Here is a 22,064-nt window from a genome sequence, read left to right as displayed (position 1 = left end):
CTACAGTGGTAAACGCAGGATTCAAGCCCATCTAACTTCACAGTTCCTGATCTTCCTGTTGTATCAAGTTGCCTGTTTATTTTCAAAAACTCAATTTGTGAATTGAGAGCTATACTTTTCAAATGATATTTTTCCTTCATTTGTACACAGAAGACTGCTGAGCTTTTTATGGAGGCCCAAGTGACAATGAGTAATATGCCACGTTCAAGGAGGAAGGAGAGAAATGAGCAGTACTGTGAAAGGCAAACAGGGTCAAAATATGCTGTTGTTCTAAGACTGGAGAATTAACATCATGCTTATATGCTACTGGGGAACATCCACTGAAGGAGGAAAAACTGATGATGCAGGAGATAGAGATGAACTACTTCAGGAGATGAACAGAGATATATAATCATGTGTACATGTGTATCATGTCTTTTTGGTCAATAACATAACCGGGGGTTAAGCACATCACTGCATACATTTTTGTGCAGTGAAAGGTTTGTATGTTTTTAAATGACTTAAAAAAACAAAAGAAAAATATTTTGTGACAGTGAAATTATATAAAACTCAAATTTCAGTGTCCATAAATAAAATTCTATTCGAACAACGACATGCCCATCTGTTTACACTATTGTCTATGGCTGCTTTTGCATTACAATGGCAAAGTTGAGTAGCTACAACAGAGACTGTGTGGTCCTAGACAAAAATATCCTGATCCATTATAGAGAGTATGTGCTAACCCTGGCATACACAGCCTATCCACCTGTGCTCTAAACTGTATATGTATCTAACCAGAATAGATTGACTTCAAATCATCCAAATATTTTATTAATGAAGACTAAAAATCAGTGTTGAACAAAGGGGATAAATTCAATGGATTTCATCCAGCCAGCTATTTGATCAATCAACAATATTTACTGAATTCAGTGCCAAGCACTGGAGATACAAAATGAACAAAACATGCATGGTCCTTATTCTCATGGAATTTAAATTCTTACAAGACAAAAAACAAACAAAACAAAAACAAGAGACAAGTAACCAAGATGATACAGCTTGTGATAAGTGCTCCCAAGGAAACAAACATGATGCTATGATAGAGAACAAAAGGGAGTCTGGGAGGTTATTCTAGACAAGGCAGTCACACAAGGTGTTTCTGTGGAAGCACAGAGTCAAACATGGTGGGGGGAAGTGGTATGGGTAAAGCAGACAATTAAACACTCTGAGATTTCCGCAGACATAGAAACGGGAGGATGGAGAAATTTATACATTGTGAAGAGCATATGCAGAGACTACTTTCCCTGATGAATTTTCCAATGGTATTTTTACTACAAAGTACACACAGCGTAATTACATAACGGGTCCAAATGGTTCAGGAACAAAATACAAATTAAAAAAACACACACACACACACACAACACTGTATAATTACTTAATTACCCGAAGGATAAGAATGGTTCCAGAGAGCCATTTCTGCTTATCAGGTATATACAGTAACACTTTTGTCTTTTTTAAAATGGGGGGAAAGCATTCCACACAATGTAAGTTTTCAGGATGCTGGCAAATGTGCACATGCCAAAGAAAGTATAAATGGTAGGCACTGCTTAAAATAACATTAAGCTTTTCCTACTTTTTAATTCTAAGAACACATTACAACAATTAAATATCAAAATGATCATAAAAGAATGAATACTAGAAAGAGCAGAATATTCTTTGGTTGTAATTCATACATAGCTAATGCAGCATAACATAGCAGTTGAAGCTTGACAAACGATAAGCTATGAACTTTGGGAAAGAGCTAGCTAGCGTCACTTGGTTCTTAATTTCTTTCTTGGCATATACCAACATAACTACTTAAAATACAATCTGTCCATTTTGTGGGATGGTTATGCAGTTTTTTCCATGTTTTAAAATAATTATTTCATTAACCTGTTTCTAGAGTACAATCAACTTTCTACTTAAAATTTAAGCAGTTTGAAGCAGCACAAAAACTGTTCAGTAGTCTTTTAAATATTTATCAAATAATTATGCAATTCTGGTTTATTCCTCCTTATGAAAAATGATAAAAACACATGATATTCAACCACTTGAAAAGCCAGACACACAGGTCTATTGAAACACAGGTACAATTCAATGTAGTGATTCATAGTGTCTCTAATAGAAAGATTCAGCAGTTCTCAATCGAGACCTTTATTCCTTCTCTGAATAAATGATGCCTGAAATTTTTATTCTTGTTCTAATGGAATTTCAATGGCCTTCACTGCAAATCTACTGGAAATTTTTGCATATTAAGTGGAAAAAATTAAATGATGTTAACCACATTTTAATGTGATTAAGGCTGACAGGGTCATTATTTCTGCTAATCACTCAGTTTAAAAAGCTCAAACAAAACTTTATAACAGACAAGGTTTTTAATTTTATGTATATCTTGTTGAAATAGAAAAAAAAAGGTAGACAAAAAAGAAGGGAAAAACTACGCTACAGTCCTTGAGAAAAATCAATGAGTAGTTCCTACAATTTGCAGATGGGTTTCATTATACTTAATCTGGTGATGTAAAAACAAAAATGCAAAACAATCTTATACTGCACATGATCCTCTGGTTTTTTGCCTTTTAAATATGAAGATGGCAAGAAAATGTACTTTGTAGAATTTTGAGTTCTGTGTTTCCTATTTGCTGCTAAATGAAAACAAATAGTTTTTTCTTTAGATCTTATAGCAAACTAAAAACAGAATTAATGTATAACACCACCTCAAACAATTCTTCAATGTTCTGTTTTCTAGATTAATCTATGCCATGCAACTATGAATATTTCAAATATGTCAGGGTAAACTGAAAATCTTCACTGACAGAAAATCTCCAAAAAGAGTGATCCTAACTGCTATCAGAAGAATAGTAAGGATTCTAATGACTAGCAGTACTTTAGATAATCTATCTGTTCTGTTTGCTGATAAGTTTACTTTTCTCACGGGTTATTCTATACTAGAAGCTTAATATTAAATTAATTCTTTAAGATTGCAGGTGTATTTGATATAATTTTGGTGCTCCAATTGCAAAGGGCTGTTTTTAAATGTACATTATAATATTCTTGAAGCAAAAATGAGTACGAACCTAGCCAAAAAGCCTTAACTAGTATCTTCTCTAATTTTCTGAGCATTTCAATATTTTCCATAAACAGCAACAATTAAGCTAGGTACATAGCACACACAACTATACAAGAATGAATCAAATATCTCAGTATCTCTTTTTGTTGGCTGTCAACTGCTTAACCAATACTGGTTGTTGAAAACTATCTTTATCTTTCAGCTATTAAAGTGATAATTTCTAAAAATCATTTGAGGACATATGAAAGTAGTATCACTATTCCTAATCTAGTAGTTATAGTGTTTTACAGAAACAAAATTAATCTGCTTTAAAAAAATATGACAAGCAAATGGATTTTAGAAAGAAATACACACCTGAAGTTCAAACAATCTAATTCATATTGATTCATCCCAATCTAGTAAACTTAAACCAAATTCATTAAAAACAAAACATCTCATATATACATAAGTAAATATATTTTGTATTGTCGTTTTCTAAAGCAGTATGAAACTACGATCATTGCAAATAATAGTCAAACCAACAATTATAAAACTTAAGCTACAGGTGCAGTACCTTTATCCAAAAACCATCATTCTTTTCATGGTAAATTACTCAATTGCATGCAAATAGATAAATGAGTTTACCTCACTGATCACAATCTAAGCAGCTAACAAAAGCAGAGCACCTGGCCGCAAACAAGTCCTTTGAAATGCAATTTAGTATTAAAGTTTGAGAAATTGCTGTTCTGCTTTCATATTACAAATCATAACCAAACTGTTTTCAGCAAGAAGTTCAGCCATTTGTGAAGAGAAAGTGATTTAGTAGATTACATAAATATCAAGAAAAGAAGTCAATAATAATGCTGCATTGTGGCCATAATCTTTGGTGTCCATAGAAAGAATTATTGTTGAACTCTTCTTATTTTAGTGTGATGCTATGCACTGGTGCATCAACTAATCACCCTCCAGAATTTCTGTGCTCATCTAAAAGGAGTCCCTGCTGAATGTTCTAATGCATCTTATTGTGAATCTTCAGCAAATAAAACTTCATGTATGAGCTCATGATGTGCTTTGCTGCTGGAAAGTCACAGACACTGTGGGAGGCTCTTTATCTTCCCAGCAGTCAGTTCTCTGAGAACATCAGTGCAGCTACTGTAGTTACCTGTAGATTACTTGTATTTTCTCACATCTGTGTCCAGCAATCTAAACCATGATGATAAAGGGTCATTAGGTTTTGAGTGAGGAAGGGGATGGACTAGACAATTTGCTCTGATAAGCTCCTTGTTGGGAGCTCCAGTTTAGAATGTGAAATGTCGGTTATGTACAGTTTTACACTAAAAGGAAAAAAGGATATCACTTTTCTGCACTAACAATTAAAAATGATGTGGTTTAATGTCTCACTCTTGTCTACTGACTTGCATTTTATTTGGGGACTTTATAATTAAAAGTATTTAAGAAAAATAATTTTCTGTTTGTAAAATGGACGTCCACGCTCTATTAGCCACAAAGAATTCAGGTACAATTACTAAGATAACTGCTGTTTGGAGCACAGCAAAGCAATTTCCCACAGTGGGACTTACAGTTCAATTTACCAGTTGGGCAAATATTTTGTGCTCTGTAGTGGCCTAGAGAGTTAAAAGCTATAGGTAACATTCGAGTAGTGTTATACTTGGAGAAAAGTTTCTTCAATCTAAATGGATGGTTTAGATTTCAAAGCAAAGACAGTATCCTAAAAACATTTCCCCAAATTAACAGGATAAATTTTAAAACCAACATAAAATATGGTTGTCACAAAAACCCTGACTGACCTCTCGTTCCCCTAAAACAGGGGCTCAGAATTTGGAACTTAACACTGTTATTTTATTTTCATATTATATTGAATCCTAAATCATTCTGATACTTAATCACATTTTGGAAGTCATCAGCTGATAAGAATATACTATATTCTTGATTAGATTATAGAATGAGAATACTAATTGCTTAATTTCAAATGGTTTAGGATAACTGTGTCAGAATATAAAAATACAAAAATAATTCGGAGGGGGCATTCTTCAGATATTATACACCATATAGATAGGGTAAAAAAAGGAGGTGTTTCAAAGAAAGATAGAGGGGCTAAAAATATGCTCTCTAAATTTACATTCATAATTTACCTGTTTCTTTAGGTATGCTTATTGTAGTACAATATTATCTCTTTTCAAAATTACTACCTACCATCCTTTGAAAGGAAATTTTAAGAGAAAATAGTGACTGCAACAAATAAAATACTGCCTTGCCTCAAAGAACTATGTTAAAATAACAAAAGTATGTGAATAAAAGCGTACAATATTTTTAAATGAAACATCAGTGATTTGGTTTTTTTGGAAATAGTTTTAAAATGGTATTCATTTAGACTGTTTGAAAGCTTTCCAATGTTGCTAGGGAAGAAAAATAAAAATACTTATTTTCAAAATTGTTTGCTAGCACTAAACACAAGCAAGCAATATTTTCCAACAGATTAAAGATAATGTAAGCATTTAAAAACTCCTGTTCTTCCTTTCAATTACATGAATTGTCTAAAAGCCTTTGATGAAAGTCTGCAAGATAGAAGATATGTCACAATTATCAATATAGAGACATTTCTTAAAATAAAAATTATCATAAAATATAACATTTTGGTAACTAACATTAACATCCAAAGGCAATATGATAACTCAAATCCATAATAATTATTCATACACCAAACCATTGTAAACCTAAATCATTTCTGAAGACCTGAATGTGTCAAGAACTTTGACAATTATGACTGGAGCCAGGAAACTGGAGCAGTGCAGAATTTCTTATGAATTTCTCCAGTTACTTTTTATAAATGCTGTCTTGGATGACAGCTTAATGTGTACCACATGCAATATTTATTCTTCTTCAGTGTCAGACTGTCTAGCCATCCAAGGGAATACAAAGAATGTCACTTATTAGGATAAAAGCACAAGGAAGGTAATCAAGGACATATGTAACATCAGCCAATCATGCCCTATTTCAACATCCTATTCCATTCATAACAGTTCAACAATTATTTGCTTACTGATAACTTGCTTTCAGGCTGCTTGTGTTCACCATAATGGTGGTTTGCATTTATTTTGCTCTTTAGAATTGGACACTTGCTGTGCCATACGTGTTTGTCAAAACTTTATATCTTCTGTCAGAAATGGCTTAGAATATCAAATAATTTCTATTTGTCAGGAACTACTAATACAACAATCAGTAACCCTTGATGTTAATAGGGCAGTGAAATAACTATAAAACAGCAAATGCATAACTATTAAATATTTCATAGCAAAAACATTCCATGAAGTGATATATAGTAAGAAACTAGGTATTATTAGCTAAGCCACACTCACATATCTTCTTATGGCTAAGAATGTTTACTCAGCATTGTTCTTTCTTTTGTTTCTGTTTTCCAAAATTATGAAGCTGACAGACTTTCCTAATCTACTCCACTGGTCTTTAAGCTATATATGCAAAATGTCCAAGATATAGTAAGTTGCACTAAAACTTACACTTGGCCACCAATACATATTTTACTTAATAATAGATTTAAAAAAAAAAGTCCCATTGCACACCATAATCATGAACTGTGTAATTGCTGAAACAATTATTTAATTATGCTTAATCAGAAAACTTTAACCAGATATGGCTTTAACAATGTATTCTAGTAACATTTAAAAGCTTTTACAAGTACTAATTTCAAGAGATCCAGACAACTAAGATGTTTGTCTTTGAATATAGGAAAGGAAACAAATGGTTGACATTCTCCATATCCTCTTTCTTGGTCTCCTTCTTTTGTCTCTATTTCAATTTGGCCTGAAGCACAGCAAGTTCTACAATGCAAGGAATATGCCATGCAAACTATTCTGTATAATTTTTCAAAATAAGACTCAGGAAGAAAAACACTTTTAAATAATAAAAGCATTATCACACATTTTTCTCTTCCAGTCCTAAAATCTGAGGACAGTTTAAAAATTTTTCATTGTAGGTTTGGGGGTACATGTGAAGGTTTGTTACATAAAAACGTCACGGGGTTTTTTTGTACCTATCACCCAGGTATTAAGCTCAGTAACGGATAGTTACCCTTTCTGCTCCTCTCTCTCTTCCCACCCTCTTCCCGCAAGCAGACCCCAGTGTATATTGTTCCTTCTTTGTGTTCGTAAGTTCTCATCATTTAGCTCCCGCTTATAAGTGAGAACATCCAGTATTCAGTTTTCTATCCCTGTGTTAGTTTGCTAAGGATTTTTTTTTTTTTTTTTTCTTGAGACAAAGTCTTGCTCTGGCACCCAGTCTGGAGTGTAGTGGTGCGGCTTGATCTTGGCTCACTACAATCTCTGCCTTCTGGGTTCAATCTCTGCTCACTGCAACCTCCACCTCCCGAGTTCAAATGATTCTCTCATGTTTCAGCCTCCCGATTAGCTGGGATTATAGGCATGTGCCACCATGCTTGGCTTTTAAAAATTTTTTTTATTTTTAGTAGAGATGAGTTTTCAACATGTTGCCCAGACTGGTCTTGAATTCCTGATCTCAAGTGATGTGCCTGCCTCGGCTTCCCAAAATGCTGGTATTATGGATGTGAGCCACCGCGCCTGGTCAATTTTTTTTGAGACAGGGTGTCACTCTGTCACCCAGGTTGGAGTACACTGGCAAAATCATAGCTTACTGCAGCCTTGAATTCCTGGGCTCAAGCAATCCTTCCACCTCAACCTCCCACTTAGCTGGGACTACAGGTGCAGGCCATCACAACAGCCAATTTCTTTTTAATTTCTGTAGAGGCAGGATCCCACTATATTGCTCAGGCTGGTCTTGAATTCCTGTACTCAAGTGGTCTTCCCACCTCAGCCTCCTGAGTAGCTGGGACTATAGGTGCATGCCACTGTGCCTGGCTAATGTTTTTATTTTTTGTAGATGTAGGATGTACCTATATTACTTAGGCTGCTCTCAAAATCCTGGCCTCAAATGATCCTCCTGCCTCAGTCTCCCAAAGCACTAAGATTATAGGAGTGAGCCACTGCACTTCGCCTAATTGCAACGTTTTATATAAGCAGGACTCAAGTTAGTTAAGAGAGTTTATTATGTAATTACAACTGCCAGGAACTAGCCAGTTAACTATCAATCTCTCTGTGTTCATACACATACATATGCTTTTCTCTTAGAATTATGAAAATTAAATAAATTATATTTCAAGTCAAACAGATCTGACACAGAATAATTTCTGTCACAGGATAATTTCATTTAATATATGTAACATATTTTATTTAATTCTCATAATTCTATAAGAAAATAATTACTCTCTCTGACAGGTGAGGAAACCAAGGGCTATAAGGCAACCAATCAACCAATCTTGAATCATGCTTATACAAAATATTGCAATTATGTTTGCTCTCCGATAGGTATACATTTCTGTGTAATTTTCACTAGGATACAAACAACATTAAAAACTCTATCTACTTTTCTTGCATGAAAAGCAGGGTATAAATGCATAAAATGTTTTATACGTTCTCTCACGAATTTGAGCTAAAATAAGTTTCCAAAATATTTAACTAGGTTTCTTACTTCATTTCTCTGAGCCTTAGGTTCTTGTTAGTAAATGGATAGAAATTTGCCTTCCAAGGTTGTTATGGGGATTAAACGAAATGATAGAACATATGTAAACACCCCAAAATCCAGCATATAATAGATGCTCAACAAGTGGTAGTTATTAGTTTTGCCCGACTTGGATGTATAGGAACATATACGTATACATATACATATATAATGTTCATTATATTGCTATGCAGTAATATAGTACTAAACCAGAACATTATACAAATCATCCATTTGTATTTCAGCTACTAAAGGAGATATGTACAAACACACACACTCTCACACACTTCCCTACTCCCAAAGTCGTTCTCAAAAACAAATCCAAGTTAGTGAAAATGTAAAGAAACAGAATAAATCAGTACATGGTTAAAAACAAACACACAAATAAAACAAGTGGTTGAAGTAGCAATGATATGTATTTTCAACCTCAAAATATATAAACTGTTTTATGTACTGTCCCTACAATGGCTATTAAATTGGAAAATAGTATTTTGAGATAAGTCCATAAAATTAAAGATACAATTTTAGGTATCTTTTTAAATATTTTTTTTAAAAATATTACTCTCAGTTGGCATTTTCTAATTAGGTTATAATGAATTTTTAGTCTCAAATTTTATAGTGCATGAACTAACAACAAAACCTTACCTAAATGAAATTCACAGTAATAGGAAATGTGACTAGTATATGACGTATTTCTCAGGACTTGTCTACCTTTCCAGCATCACCAATGCCCCAGTGCTGAGATACCGTAGCTTCGTAGTTAGTGAGGAAAATGAGCTCCCCAGATGAACTGCTTACATTTGAATGTCGGCACCACTGACTGGTTATGTAACTTTGGCCAAGTTCCTTAATCTCTCCATACTTGCCTTTCATTTCCTTAAAATGTGGGTAATAATGGCACCTACTTTATAAGCTTGTTGGGAATCTTAAATATAACTGGCATAAAGTCAAGTATGAAGTGTTGACTGAATGACGACTACTACAAAGACAACATCAGGCATACAAATTATCTGCCATTACTCTACCTCGTAGTGCTGTGGTTTCAGTGCAGCCCCCCAAGGTTCATGTGTTAGGAAGCTTAATCCCCCAATGCAATGGGATTGGGAGGTGGGGACTTTAAGAGGTGGCTGGGTCATGAGGGCTAACCCCTTATGAAGCGATTAATGCTGTAATCATGGGAGTAAGGAGTGGACACCTGATAAAGAGAATGACTTTGACCCACTTGGCTCTCTGTCTCCCATTTGTTTCTGCCTTCTGCTCTTCTGCCATGGGATGACCCTTAGAAGATGCCAGTGACACTCTCAGGCTTCCTGGGCTCCAGAACCATGAACCAAATAAACTTTTCTTCTTTATAAATTACCTAGTCTGTGGTATCTGTTACAGCAGCAGGAAACACACTAACACACGTAATATTCTCTCGTTTCCCTATTTATTTAACATCAACTCCCTCACCCCATCAGTGAAGAATTATTATTATCATTACTATTTTTGAGATGGAGTTTCACTCTTGTTGCCCAGGCTGGAGTGCAATGGCATAATCTCGACTCACTGAAACCTCCGCCTCCCAGGCTCAAGCGATTCTCCTCCCTCAGCCTCCCGAGTTGCTGGGATTACAGGTGCCCACCACCAACCCCGGCTAATTTTTTTATTTTTTTAAGTAGAAATGGGGTTTCAGTATGTTGGTCAGGTTGATCTTGAATCCTGACTTCAGGTGATCCACCCTCCTCGACCTCCCAAAGTGCTGGGATTACAGGCATAAGCCACTGAGCCCAGCCGAAGAATTATTTTTAACAAATTATGGTTTGCTATAGAAGAAAAAGTTAAATTCTGTTTATCATATCAATATATAAAAACCAATTTGTGGTTACAGGTATGTTTTTGGGGGTTTATTCTGTACCACTATTTTAGACTTGGCAATTTCATATAATTTAAATTTTCGGTTTCAATAGGAGCCATTGTATTTTCTCCACCAAAATTTTTATATATGATATTGTTTAAAAATGCAAGCTAAGGTGGGTACTAAAATACATTGCTGTTGCCTCTCAACAATCAGTTATTAAATAGTTGTCTTATAAAATTACAAGACAAGGCAAAAACATCAGCAGCAAATGCTTATTATCCTAAAAAAAACTCACACATAAATGTCGTCTTGAGAATTGTTCTTTTTAACTAAAATCCTAATTTAGTCCATTAACTAAACAATTGGAAGGAGATTAAACTTTCCGAGATAAAACATAGCAAAATGCTAAAGTTGCTAATATGATATTTTCAAAGATTTCTGGAGATTCACAAACATATCTTGTACTGTCACTTAGCTGTCAGTCATCCTGTGTGGAGCAGTCGCATTCAGGTCAAATGGATCTATTTCTACCACTTACCTGCTCTAAGAACTTGGGCATGTTTTACAATCTTTCCAACTGCCTGCCCTATCTGTAAAATGGGCATGGTAATATCTGCTTGGTAAGTATAATATCATACATCTCAGCAATTTCCAAGCTCAGAATGCCCATCACATAGCAGGAACTCAGTAATAAGTAATGGTTTGCTATGTATATCTTTTAGTTTGGTATAAGAAAAGCTAAATCAATTATATTAAATGGAGGAAGGGGGAAAGCAGGACATACAAAAGAAAAACGACAAAACTTAAAAGTCATGTTTGAAAAGTGCTAGTGACCTTCATGTCCGACATCCATATACGCTCCTGGGGAAAATCTTTGAAAATGTCATTTAAAACGCTAAAAATGATTACCAATGAACAGATGCTATTTGATCTTTTCCTTTTAAATTTCAAAATGGATTAAATCCAACAACATTTTCCACAGTCCATAATATATTCTTTTAAAATAATCTCTAAGGAAAATGCTGATTATCACAGGAATACTGATGACTACCCCTTGATTTCAATGACAAATATTTGAAGTACTGAAAAGGCACTGCTAAATCTTTGCTAATGTAAAGACGAAGCTTATTTCTCTCTGTGTTGGAGTAACCCATTCCTAAACTAATATGCAGAACTCTTATTCCAATGAAGCAAATGCTTCATTTTGGCCAGGTACGGTGGTTCACACCTGTAATCTCAGCACTTTAAAAGGCCAAGGCAAGTGGATCACTTGAGCCAAGGAATTCTAGACCAGCCTGGGCCACATGTGAAACCCTGACTCTTACAAAAAATACAAAAATTAGCCAGGTGTGGTGGGCCGTGCCCATCAGGGAGGTCCAGACTGCAATGAGCTGTGATTGCACCACTGCACTCCAGCCTGGGCAACAGAGTGAGACCCTGTCTCTGAAAAAAAAAAAAAAGGAAAGGAAAAAAATGCTTCATTTTAGTAAATATTAAATTCAAGGCCAATGTAATAGTGTAATGAGGGCCATCTCAGAATTTGAGGATCAAATGAAAGAAAAAAGCTGAAACACCGTAAGGCTCTAGACAAATGTTGGCTGCTGCTAAATAAAGTTCAATCTATTTCTTTGAAGTTGTACATTGAGGGGCTTTTAAAAAGTGCTTCATAATTGGTAGCATGAATCAGCAAGTCACTAGACAAGCATGGAAAAGGAAAGATGAAATTTGAAATAAATTGCAATTATTACTTTAAAGGCTGTTTAAAACACTTAGCAATCGAAAATATTTCTGGACTATAAGAAATCAATTAAAGCAAACTAGAAAATACATGATGGTTATTCTTAAAACCCAAATAAAATTTTAGAACACATTTAGAACATGTTTAAAATCTGTTCCAATGGAATGTACTTAAATAAAAATACGTAAGTTATTTTCAAGTGGCTGGCTGTCTTCACATTTTATTCCTTTTTGATGGCCCATTACGCTCTACATCAACTGTAGGCCCCTGTTTCCTTCTCTAACTTCTACTCCTATAACTCGTATTCTGTTTTATTTCATCTAGCTACTTCACAGCCTTTGTACTTGCAGTTTCCTCTCCATGGACTGAGCTTTCCGTGGATTCTCTCATGGCATGTATCCTTATTTCATAAGGTCTTCCCCAGCCACCCTAACTAAAACAGTTCCCTCTTACTCTGCTTTGTTTTTATTCATGGTCCTAATCATTCCCTGCATTATATTAAATGTCTGTTTGTTGGATGTCTATTGCTACATGAGACTGTAAGTCCTGCAGGAGAAAGGGCTTTTTCTGTTCACCACCTAAGATAATACAGGACACACAGAAAGGTTTAATAATTCTTAATAATTATTTGCTTAAAAAGGAAAAAGAAAACAGTATCCACCTCCTCAATGAGCTCACAGTCTTCAAAAGGAACATAAATTTGAAATTTGCATTTATAATGACAGTTTTTTACCAAGTTTTGCTTTTCTTGATGTAAAGCATTAAAAGGACAGACTGCACAGCAATGTGCAGTCCCAGCCTTATATATAGAAATATATGCAAAGTTCATAAGCCAGTTATTTTAGAACACATTTTTAAAAAGCAGAATTTTAAAACTGGTGGTAAAAATGGTCACAGATACCAAAATATTTCTCAAATTGTTCTATTTCTACTACATTGTGAATTAAATAGGCTTTTGAGGGTGAGTCTCACAATCTAATGTTTTTGATGGGAAATGCTTTCTAGGTCAATTTAGAATAAAGGAATGTAATAGTTTAAGTAATGTTACTGATCTCAAATATAGATATGCCAATTCACTTTGCTCTTATTCTAGCCAAAGCAACAGCTACCCACTAAGAGGAAAGGTGGGAAGAAACATGGTGAGATGCAGAAAAGGCTTACTTTCAAGGGCCTGAGATATGAAAGAGGGAATGAGAGTAGGAAAAAAGACCAGGTCTTATCTATAACCCAGTCCAGAAAAGTTGCTTTTAAATTGGGCTGCAACCTCAGGAATGCTCTGTACACAATTAGGAAAAATTACCATGACAAACCTAGATATTTGCATGGGCATCTTTTCTTTGTGAATTCATTACACTTCATTAAAATCATAAAATTCTAGTCCTGGAAGGGAACCTTAAAGATGATCTTTAATTCTTCACTAACTTTCACTGCCTCACCTCCAACATATACATACATACATTCATACTCAGAGAGACTGAGATATAGGAAATCACAATGAAACTGTTTTAAAAGGTTTTTAAAATAATAAACAACTTAAAAAAAAATCATGCTACTGTAGGCTGGGTGCAGTGGCTCACGTCTGTAATCTCAGTACTTTGGGAGGCTGAGGCAGGTGGATCACCTGAGGTCAGGAGTTCAAGACCAGCTTCAACATGGAGAAACCCGGTCTCTACTAAAAATACAAAATCAGCCAGGCATGGTGCTGCATGCCTATAATCCCAGCTACTGGGTTATAGAGGCTGAGGCAGGAGAACTGTTTGAACCTGGGAGGTGGAGGCTGTGGTGAGCCAAGATCACGCTATTGCACTCCAGCCTCAGCAACAAGAGTGAAACTCCATCTCAAAAAAAAAAAAAAAAAAAAAAAAAAATCATGCTACTGTAACACGATTTTACATAAAGACTGTACATATTGTAACAATATAAACAAAGAATATTTACTCTAATGGAAGCCTCTAAGCTGCAAATGGTGAAGTTATAGGGCCCAACCTGAACGAGGGGATGGGGTTGTACAGAACATGGCAGTGATATCATGGAAGTCTCACTGCTATATTTATACATGTGATACATTTTGTTCCTTAATCCAGGTAACAGAAATAAAAACCAAGGTAATGTATCCAAAAGATGCATTCACAAGGCCAAACAAGTCCTTTTTCTATTACTGAATACTTTTTGAGCTATAACTAAATTTGGGAAACACTGTTTATACAGAACACATTTTATATGAACAATCTCAATGAATTATCTTCTACATGAAAGGATAAGTAATTTAAATGGCCAAGTTCAAAGAGCTAGTTATGGTAGCAAATAAAGACCAGAGCACTTGTATTTCAAATTCTAAAGTAGTATTCTTCTTAACACACCAAACTCCTTGATAGCATCTACTCCCTAGGTTACAAATAGACCACATTCTCCAGTTTTTTAGGATTCATTTTCCTTATAGAAACAATATTATTAATGGTACCTAACATTTTGGGCTAGCCTTCAAGTCTATTTAGCTCATCAGATAAACTACAACATTAAGTCCAAAGGTAGTTGCTGTGCCTGGGGAACATGCTGCACAGGAGAAAAGGGTAGAGACAAATAATGCTCTTCCTCCTATCCTGCATAAGCAGGATATTATTATATATTATATATAATTATATTATTATATAGTATTAGGCTGTAAAACACTGACATTGTTCACCTTTCCTTTTCTCCACCCTTCTCCCAGGAAAACCTGTTATTCAACTCCTACAAACTGTCTTGAGCCTCCATTCTAAATCCTTCCCAAGGTCCTGCCCGGTATCTCCCACTCCCAACAGTCCTAAGATTTCTGAGCTTCAAAATTCTCCTCTACCGTCTTCACCAACTACTAAACTCCTGTATTAGTCCATTCTCACACTGCTATAAAGAACTACCTGAGACTGGGTAATTGATAAAGATAAAAGATCTAATTAGCTCACGGTTCTGCAGGCCGTGAGGCATTGGTTGGGGAGGCCTCAGGAAACTTCTAATTATGGCAAAGGTAAAGAGGAAGCAGGCACGGCCAGAGAAGGAGGAAGAGAGCAAAGGTGTAGGTGCTACACACTTTTAATCAACCAGATCTCATGAGAACTCACTCATTATCATGAGAACAGCAAGAAGGAATTCCACCCCTGCAATCCAGTAGTCTCCTACCAGGGCCCTCCGTCAACACTGGGGATTATAATTCAACATGAGATTCGGGCGGGGACACAAATCCAAACCGTATCAACTCTGGTTGTAAGAGTGTAGCTCATCCCAACTCAGAGTCTTGGTAACAAAATATGACTCAGAGATCCTTAATCTCTAGTACAGCTTTTTAAGAGGATTGCTTTTGAATTATTCAACAAAGTGAGTAGGGTAGGGAAGCAAAGAAATTCTTTGTGCAGATGAATCATTTGTAATTTGAAGAACATTGTATAGCTATAAACCAAACTTTATATTTCATTTCCTAGATCATTGATGTGTGTACATGTATAGGGAATATATATTTTAATTTCACATGACAGAATCCTAAGGAACACTTATTTTTTAAAAAGTTCTTATAAACCTTTTAATCTGTGGAAGCTAGAAACAATTTTATAAAACTTTTCCTATTTATGTGGAGTGAAATTCTTCAGCTAGTTTGAAAAAGATGAAAGTCCTGACATATTTGATAAATTACATCACTCACAAATCAGTAAGTCAGCAGATGGTGCTAATAAGATTACAACGGGCACTCCCAAATGTATCACTTTCTTAAATTCAGTGAACCATCTGGCAAATATAAATCATTGGCTATAAATAGTATTGCAAAAAACACAAACAGGCCAAGGGAAATTCCTAATATGCATAGGGTCAGTAGCATTATGTTCATATTAAAAAAATGCTTTCGTATATAATTATCTCTTTCATAAGAAATCTGAAGTGCACTACTGCACTGTTACCTCTTGATAAGAATAAGAAATTGTCGAAAGAATATTCAAAACCCATTTAATGAAAACCAAACAGGAATTCACAAATATTACTACATGTAAAAATATATTCAAATGCAAAAGTATATTTGACCAAAAAAAGAAAAAAAAAAAGATTCCTGAATGGGCAAAGGTTTTTCCCTATCCCCACTTCTTTCAGCCTTCCATCTCCTGTAATAAAAAGACCATTTTTCTTTACCATATTCTTTTTAACTCTAAAGATTCTGATCAGAGAAAGAAATAATTCCACAAAATTCATTCACCAAAAATTATTTGAAATCCTAATTCATAGTATAAATAATACTGTTAATAATAAGCTTTATCATAATACAAAGTAATCTTTCCAAAGCAGAATGTCTGTGTTGTATTTCTAGCTTAACTGATCTTGTCAGAAACTGATGACCTCCCACAATAGTTCTACAGAAACACAGAAATCGTTTTTTATATTTATATGCATATATGTGTGTATATATATGCACACATACAAAAACAGAAAATTGTGTGTCAAAAATATACACACTTCCACCTACATATATACTTGCTGAGATATAGTAGCTATAATTTCTATAGGCAGCTCAGGAAATCAAGAAAATATATGTATTCCATGATTCCCCCTGAACCAAGCACATAATATATAGTATCCCCAAACTATTTTTAGTTGTTGTGTACAAATTATGTGGAAAACTAATGAACACACAAAGATGGGAAAGGGGAAGGAACTGAATCATAGTATAATAAGAATTAATAATAAAACGTTTTTCTACTTAAAATGCGTTTAGTGAACTTGACACATTGCCCTTCATTATAAAACAGCTTAAAAGACTTTCCAAGTATTTGTCTACCTATCTTGAATCAATTTCATCACTCAGATTAATTGACTCATATAATATTACCCAAAAGGTAATACTAAATGACTACAAGCCTACCAGGGCATATGAAAATGTGTGTATAACACACACACACAAACACACACACACACACACAAACACACACACACACACACAAACACACACACACACACACGGTCTGCATATCTAAAAGTTTAGTTATATTTTCCAGTTGAACATAAATATGTAGTATAATAAATAATAAAATATAATTATCCTTTATTAACAGTTTCAAGAAAGGTAGGATCACAAAAATGAAACATAATTGATAGCTGGTAGGTGTAAAAAAATATCTAAAATTAGTTTGTTCTACTGATTTCATAATTGGATGGCATACTCTACTAACAGAGCAGCAAGGGTGCAAAGATTGAAATTTAAACCCCTAATTAAGCAGTAGTTTGACAGTTCTAATGTCCTGTACCTGCTTGACACCATGACTCAGTAAGCAATCTCAAATGAAAATTAATACCGCGTATAGTATTAGTTATAAGTAACAGCTGATCGTGTTTAGAAAATGAAAACCTTGAGCGTTCAAAAATGCTTGTGCTCACCAAAAACAACAAAAACTTCTATATAGTTTGATTCATTCAAGAAACAGCAATTTGTAATAATAAAAAATGGTTTATGGATTCACTTACAATATCTTGATTACTGTCATTTGCTCATAACACAACTGCAACCAACCCGGCTGCCATGTCAGCTAGTCTTCAGGGGCTAGGTCTTTAATCATAAATCAATGAAATGACTAATTCAACACTGTTAAAACTAGTGAGTAGATGCTTGGAGCCATTCCAGTTTTTGCATCTTACAAAAGGTCAATACAGCTACTCAATATCACAATAGACCTATCTTTCAAAATGCTTCCTTCTTCTCTAGGGTTGAAAAATAACACATTACCATTTACATTTAGGTAACTTCAGTAACTAAAGTGTTCAATACTTCTGAAATGGTGACCTGCTAAAATAACAACAGTTTTAGTCTTCCTCTTGTGGCCAAAGTCACAAACTTCTCCTCACCTCTTTCTTGATGGTTTAAAATAGTTTTCCAGATCTAAAAGACCCATGAAAGTATTTATTACTATTTCCTGCATCAGTCTTATTTGCTATAGTAACACTACATGTTAATCTTAAAAAACAAAAACTTTTTCTTTTGCTAAAGAAGCAACTAATAATGCAAATGGAGCTTAGATGTAAACATTATCAAAAAACAAGATGCTAACACAATTAAAAGGATTTAGTAGTTAAAATGGATTTTAACTATTTACATCTGCTTTCAGTGTTATAAATGATGAAAACCTAGTGTTCATATCCTTCATAATAAAAATTTATTCTACACTTTAATACAAAGGCTATGTTGCATAAACAGAGGATTTAAAGCTGTAGCAGAGTGGCTGAATGAAAGGAAAATGGCAATCTTTCTGGCTCCAGTAGATGCCATTCCCTATCACACAATATTTCCCACTCATAAATACATGACAAATACTTCCTCAATCATTTTTTACGAGCAGGGATGCACAGGGGGTAGTCAATGGCTAGCTTGAGGGAAAATAGGAACAGCAGGCGGCAGAAACTGTACAGAAAATGGCTATGTGGTAAATTCTCTTCTGGAACATCACTCAGTTACCCAGTCTTTGATCTTTCAGCTACAATTACACTAACTTCCACAAGATCTGGATCCCTCCCAACCCTCCCCCCAAAACATATGCACACCAACCCCAAACCAGATCATTAGTTATACCTAAAACCTGTTAAGATTTGGTTTTATAAAACAGGATCATTCATACCTCTACATTATTATAAATTAAAATTTGCTATTTAGACAAGAGTTTACTTTCAATTGGCTATAACCATATCATCATCACAACTGGTCTCACAAAAAACATGGGGTGTCTGGCGACAGCTAAATCACAGACTGGCGTCTCCTAAGCAGTCTGTCTACCATTAGGGTCTGGGAAATGGTATTTACTATACAATTAGAGCCAGGGAGTTCTACCTGTAATCATCCAAATACAGGTGTGAGAAGCCCCTTTGGGCAAGGAAACTGACTCATCCCTTTTCATGTAAACTTTGATGTCTGTATTGTTTCACAGAGCCACAGGAAACCTTACCATTCATACCACAACGAGAAGATTTATTAACTGAGGTCAAGTAATAAATTTTAAAATTCATTCCTAAAGGTAACAATTTTTAACACAATCATCACATTTATAAGAATTTGAAAGGCAACAGCACTGATTAAAGTTAATTACCCGATGGAGGACACTGACCAGCCTGAATGAAATCTTTAAGTTAAATTTATGCTTTTTAGAACATTGCCAATAAAGAGGCTAAATTCAGCTTCTATCAGGAACACAAAATGTCTTATAGTAATATTAACAGGGCATTTTTAGTTGCAGTAATTTCACAGAATTTATTCTAATGATTTATTGGAGTTAACCATCTGACATTAATTATTGTTTTGGCTTCCAGTCTATGAATGTTTATTTTTCAGTTTAAAGCCTTCTCACTCTTTGATATCATATGGAAATGAGAATTTTTAATGGAAAATTGAAACCATGTGCATCTAAGTACTTAATGAAGTACAGGGAGAAACAGACAATATATTTTAGGAGAATTCAGATATTTTGCTTTGGATAGTTTTGATTTGTTTGTTCGACTCAATAGTATAAAATACTTAGAGTCCAGTGAGGCAAGTCAAAGTGAGTGGTATGCCAAATGTGGACATGCCCACACGTACATGAACACATAATTTTCTGAAGTTATTAGTGACAGCAACAAATCTTGTACATTTTAGTTACATGCCAAAAATGACAATCAATACATGAATGAACAGTTTTTACCTAGATGTACTTTTAAAGCATTTGAAACAGGTAGTGGTCTTTCCCCACACACAGTCTTTTTTTTTTTTTTTTAAAGCATTCAATCTGGATTTTAAAATTCATGCCCAGCTACAACCCCAAGTGGGTATTTTAAAGTCACTTATAATATCAACACAGCTAGAAATTCCTAATGTAAGAAGTTTTATTGTTGTGACTACATTTATTCCCATTTTGCAATGGAAATAAATAATAATGTCTAATAAACTTACATTTGATAAGTAAACATATAATTCAATATTGCTTAATTTAATTCAGGTTTTCTTAAGTTCTCTAACTATAAATCAATTAGAAGACTCATCTGTGAAGGTAAATACCAAGCAAAGCTTTCTTATTCATTTTAAACTTTTTAATAATAAGGACAAAAATATTAAAATTAAACATTGCAGTTAAGTACATATACATGGGTGTGTATTTGTGTGTGTACAGAGATGATGCATCTGGGTATATATGGTGAGGAAAAACTTACCATTTGTTTTTCTTTCTAATGTAGTCTTTTTCAGAAAGATTAACCAAGTAGACCATTGGTTTTGAAGTCAAAAATAAGTGTTTATTCAACACTTCAATCTAAAGTGGGAGATGGAGAAAGAATCCCTTTTAAAAGTTTAGTAAATATGGAGTAAATCACTGAAGAATTTGAAAGTAAACATTCTTTAAAACAAGTAGGCATTTTCATTTTTATAATTCTTGTTTCCAAAAGATTAGTGGTTATGAAATATCATGAATGGGGGAAAAGAAAAAAATAACAAGCCCAGGAATAAGCAGTCACTGACAGAAATAAAAGTTTAGATATAATGGAAAGTGTAAAATAATGACAACTCTAATTTGTTCCCTAGCAAATCAAAGTAAAGGCAGTAAGAGACGGCATGATATTTATAACTTACCTCTTTGTCATTCCAATCATGATAGAAGCGAACAGGTTTCTTTTGATCTATAACCCAGGATTTTACTTTGCACATTATATCCTACACATGATTGAGAAAAAAGTAAATATATATGAATAACTAAGCATTTAGATACTAGATATTAACATAAAAAGTTTTCAAATTTTCAAAATAAAAAGATTGTTCTAATGAAAGGGGGCTAGGTCACACAAATAATTATTTTCAATATCTCACTTAAAAACCAAATACTAATAAAACATTGTTGCATTAAATTTTTAATGTATAAAATGGATAATATTAGCAAAAATTTGTAACAGCCTGAAAAATGTCAATTCAATTACATCAAAGACTAAATATAAGAGTTAATACCATTTCAATATTACCTTAGTGATGCCATACAGAAGACAAACATGCTATTAGAAAATGGAGTGAGGGAATATACTGAAGAAAGACTAAATTATATTTTTCTCTTAAGAAGAAAAACAAACAAGACAAAATTGAGCCTATTATCGATGATCCAGCCTCCAAAATATTAAATCAACTGACTAAATCCCTTTTTATTTTAAATTAATTTTTTGCCAACACCTTCTCCCTGACCACTTCTCCTGCAGCCGCACCCCTGATACCCTCAACTCCCCCACCCCCCCCAACCTGCCAAAGCCTCCATTACACAATGGCAAGAGCCCTGCACTGGTGACCTCCAACCAGCTGCATTCACTTTCAGAACATCTCTCTCTGCTGGAAATCTAAAGGCCTTTTAGTTAGCAAGCTAGTGTGCATTCAGAAGGAGTAACTGCAGGAAGAGCCCAATGTGCTTTGTTTCTCTGGCCTTTCTTCACAGAAAGATTAATCATCTGTGAAATGGAAACGGCAAACAGCAAGTGACACAAACTGAACCCTTCAAGCCTTTCCTCATCAGTTTTGTGGTTCTGAATCTAAAAGCTGCGTGTGGCAAGGTTCTCCTTACAGGCAGGTGTTAATAAAAGGCTCTCGGGTCTGAAAGGTCAAATTTAGCTCTTCCAGAAGAAGTGCATTTGAGAGTCATCTGGGTTTTTGTTGTTGTTGTTATTAAAGATAATTTAGGGATATGTTTTAAATATGCATTTCTCAAAATTTATTGTAACACAATTATTAGTAATCAATTTCCTGGATTTTTATCGATGTACTTTACCATAATCAGCTATTCTTCTTTAAATATCCATTTGTATAAATTATC

General features: G+C 34.4%; 1 protein-coding gene across 3 annotated transcripts in view; it reads right to left on the bottom strand.

The window, feature by feature from the left end:
- Positions 1-22,064, bottom strand: part of OLA1 (Obg like ATPase 1) — a 184,604-nt gene that overhangs the window by 35,793 nt on the left and 126,747 nt on the right. For all 3 annotated transcript variants that reach the window (XM_010358467.2, XM_010358466.2, XM_030916648.1), the window contains 2 exons: positions 20,849-20,929; positions 20,434-20,531 (listed from right to left, as the gene is read on the bottom strand). In XM_010358467.2, coding sequence (XP_010356769.1) covers positions 20,434-20,531; positions 20,849-20,929 — 179 coding nt within the window. The remainder of the gene's footprint in view (positions 1-20,433; positions 20,532-20,848; positions 20,930-22,064) is intronic.

Source organism: Rhinopithecus roxellana, chromosome 14 (genome assembly GCF_007565055.1).
Source record: "Rhinopithecus roxellana isolate Shanxi Qingling chromosome 14, ASM756505v1, whole genome shotgun sequence".
Lineage (NCBI taxonomy): Eukaryota > Metazoa > Chordata > Mammalia > Primates > Cercopithecidae > Rhinopithecus > Rhinopithecus roxellana.
This window is presented reverse-complemented; position numbering and strand designations above follow the sequence as displayed.